The sequence below is a fragment of the Borostomias antarcticus genome (genome assembly GCF_949987555.1).
Source record: "Borostomias antarcticus genome assembly, chromosome: 3".
Lineage (NCBI taxonomy): Eukaryota > Metazoa > Chordata > Actinopteri > Stomiiformes > Stomiidae > Borostomias > Borostomias antarcticus.
Window position 1 is genome coordinate 36214432 of NC_140236.1, and position 3879 is coordinate 36218310.

Consider the following 3879-nt stretch of genomic DNA (forward strand, 5'->3'; position numbering starts at 1 on the left):
TGTCCTATGGTACTGTCTGTCCTATGGTCCTGTCTGTCCTATGGTCCTGTCTGTCCTATGGTCCTGTCTGTCCTATGGTACTATCTGTCCTATGGTCCTGTCTGTCCTATGGTCCTGTCTGTCCTATGGTACTGTCTGTTGGAAGTGAAAAACGACTAAAAGGGAGAGCAGGTGGTGAGAAAAGGAGAAAATACTGAATGACATCACAATAGTGTAATCCTAATGTTAATTTAAAATGAGATATTCCTCTAAATCTGGCTAAAAAACATCCAAATATATTTTTATTTCCCCCCCGCGGCGTCCAAGGGGCCCCAAACCAATATCCTGCTCAGGGCCCCCAGATGGACAGGGCCGGCACTGCTACCTAGTGATTTGTTAGTCACTACAACAGGATAGTGGGTCTGCATCACACTCCCTAACCTCTTTACTGTCATGCAATGAAACATACATCACACGGTGGATAGGTGTGGCAACGCCGGAACACATGTATTCTCGTATTGGTTTCTTTATGGGTGAAACCCTTGCGAACAATGTTCAGGGAGAGATGAAAATTGAAATGGGCCCGGGAATGGCCCAGGACCTTCTCTCTGTGAGGAGACAGTGCTAAGTTGGCTTTACTGCGCCGCCGTGCCGCTCATGAGCGATTTGGGGGTTCCGTGTCTTGCTCAAGGACACTTCGGGACACTGCCGGAAGCTGGTATCAAACCGGAAGCTTTCAATCCCCAGCTGGCCGCTCTGCTTCCGGAGCTACGTGCCACTCTGCATCGCATCCCTCGACTCCAGCATGGACAACTAAAAGCAATCCCAGTCTTCAAATAGAAAACTTTTAAAAGGCTTTTTTGATCTCCATGAAGAAACCATGCATGAGGTTCGAATCTTTTACTGCCACTCACTGTAGTAATATCCTGTAGGGATGGTGGGTGAGTATCGAGGTTTCACACCTCCACCTAGCGGGAGGTTGCGGGGGCGTGATAATATGACGATGGGGGAGATGGAGGTGGATTGAAACAAGAGGACGCAACAAACTATAATGTGATCAAGTCCCATTTCACACTTTCCTAAAGTAGCCTAGCCCATAAGCTTACATTGCAGCCTACAGAAAGGTATATCCCTGGTAGCCTACACCAATGCAAGGTGGATTAATTAGGCCTACTCGCATATATTAGATTGACTAAACACCATCTAACACATTAAAGTCACTTGCTTGAAAAAGAACATGATCGTCGTTAATTCTATTTGCATGCAATTATAGCCTAATTAGATGATTATTCCATTGAGAATTATAATAGGAATTTCATAATTGACAACGAGGATGATGATGCGAAATTCTTACAACCCCAGGAGGGGAAATTTAATTCAGAGACCATTTATATGATGGCCAGAATAGTGTCTAAACTATATATTTCTACTTTAATTTAATTAAAATGTTATTAGGCTAATTCACCAAATAATGCGAGACCGGAGCCTATGGCACAAAACATGTGGGCCATTTTAGTTGAGAGCTTTTGGTCAGCCACTGACACATTAGCCTACAGTAGCTATTAAATAAATTGTTTGCACAATTAGGTTTGCCTCAAATGCACAGTATCACGTTGTGAAGTTTTGCCCCAACCTAACAATGCTAATGATTCCATTTCAGATGTTGGTTCAACGTTTTAATGTAGACTATATTTAAGATATTCCATTCAAGGTACATTTGAGTCATTTAGCAGTTCGCTTTTATCCAAACCGACAATAATCCTTACTGTGTACATTCTATGAAACAGACGATTGAGGAGTTGGTCAAATTTAACAGCTTTACCAAGCCTACCTAACCAAAACCAAATTATTTGAGTAAAGATCAGCAACACATTAATTAAATAAAAACGGTTTATTACAAATGAATGTATTAGGCCTGCAACAAAACAAAGTACAAGAGTGTCTAGGCTATATGAGTTCATAATTATCTCCAAATAATCCAGCAACAAACGAAATATTTACATTGCACAAAGATAATAGCCAGGCTACAGATTGAAGAGTTGTTCTAGTGACGGAATCCTGGAACAAAAATTAACACAGGTCTATGAACAACTAAAAAAAACTGAATATCAACATTTTTAAAAACGAACAAAGATGGAATGTACTTTGAGGCTATTGTTGTATGTCTGTGTTTGTTTTTCACATGTACCTATCTAGTCCTGACGCAAAGTTGGCTTGTCTCATGTATGAATTGTTGTAAGAGTTCATCGGGCTGGAAAGACCCAAAAGTTGCTCTGTGTGTTCGGCGCACGACCCAGAACGCACTGCCGGTAAAGACAAGCGGTTTCCCGTACAGTACACCTGAGAGCTACCGGGAGAGAAACTGGACTGCGTCATCGCCGGCAGGTGTGGAGGGGAGGCCGAGGAGGAGTAAGGGTAACCCGGTGTGAGGTTTGAGGAGAGCGTGCCACCTCTACTCAGTACATTAGAGGGGTTGATAGTCTGCGCCTGGAAGCATGCGGATGGGTCACCGGTGACTGAACAGCTTGCAGACATGGCCCCTAAGTCTCCACCGGCCAAGCCCAGAGCCTGTGGGTTGAGCTCCCCAGAGCCGCTCTGCATCACCGTCTGCTGGCTGATGATGTTGTCGATGCTGAACATCCGTGGTTGTCCTTGGGGGACCCCGCCAGGAGCCTGGTAATGGTGCAGCATGGCGGGGTGGGGGGAACCCGCCAGCTGAGAGCCGTAGCTAGATCCTATTCCCGGATACAGGGTATTGGGGTAAGAGGGCCTGCCCATCGGGGTCGGAGTGAAAGCACTGGAGCTCTGCATGTACCCGGGGTAGGTGCTCACATCTGTGCGCTTGAATCTCTTTCTCCTGCGCAGGAAACTGCCGTTGTCAAACATGTCTTCAGCAGCAGGGTCCAGCGTCCAGTAATTACCCTTACCAGGCCTACCTGGCTCTCTGGGGATCTTGACAAAACAGTCATTTAGTGTGAGATTGTGGCGGATGGAGTTTTGCCACTTCTTTGAATTCTCTCGATAGAATGGAAAACGCTCCATGATGAACTTATAAATGCCCCCAAGGGTCAACTTTCTCTCGGGAGAATTGGCGATGGCCATGGCTATGAGGGCGATGTAACTGTACGGCGGTTTCCCTCTCTGAACGGGCCTCTTTCTCCGGCGGCTCCCCGTGGGCAGGAGGTCCTCAGTTTGACCCAGAGCAGCTCCCTCTTCGCGGTCCGTGTTCGGGCTGCTCCCCCGGGGCTCAGACTTGATCAAAACAGCCTCTTTTGTCCGGGCCTGGAGCATCAGTGACGGCGGAGGTAAGGACGAGTCCAAACTCAGGTTGGGAGACATGACCACGGGACTGGATGCCTCGGCCGGAGAATGCTGCGACTCTGCCGTCATGTTGCACATGCCCGAGAAGTAAGAATAATTTGCAAGATTCATAAAAAAATCGTGTTAACTATGCTTGTATTGAAATAATTATTTTTTGAATTGCACCTGGATTATTGCAGGCACCTTGAGGTGAGAAAGGGTGTTTGGATTTCGTGTTAGGTTCCTCCCTAGGGATAAGCACACCTCGTCCCGGCTGTGATGAACGCACTGTGTCTCTAACCAGGTGTGAGTGTCGTGGACAGCTTTATAAGCCTGGGAGCGAATGACGACACGGCTATGACGATGGAAACGGTGGGGGCCCGTCCTCCTGCACAGCTCTTTGCGTCAAAGAGCACCTGGGAACTCTTTAAAATAGCTCTAAATAGCACCAAACTTATAACACTTATAAACTTATATCGTAACACAATTTTAATTGACGATAGTCTTTCTTTTAAACCACATATTCAGCTCCTGGTGAAGAAGCTGAAGCTGAAATTGGGTTTTTATTTCAGAAATAAGTTTTGTTTTTCTTTTGAGGTT

The 3879-nt window shown here is 46.0% G+C and overlaps 1 protein-coding gene across 1 annotated transcript; it reads right to left on the reverse strand.

Annotated features, from left to right (window-relative positions):
- Nucleotides 1–2157: 2157 nt before the first annotated feature.
- foxe3 (forkhead box E3) lies at nt 2158–3411 on the reverse strand (the record flags this gene model as incomplete). The annotated part of the gene is made up of 1 exon (XM_084435873.1): nt 2158–3411. The coding sequence occupies one exon, from the start codon at nt 3409–3411 to the stop codon at nt 2158–2160; it is 1254 nt and encodes a 417-aa protein (XP_084291999.1).
- Between the last annotated feature and the right edge of the window lie 468 nt (nt 3412–3879).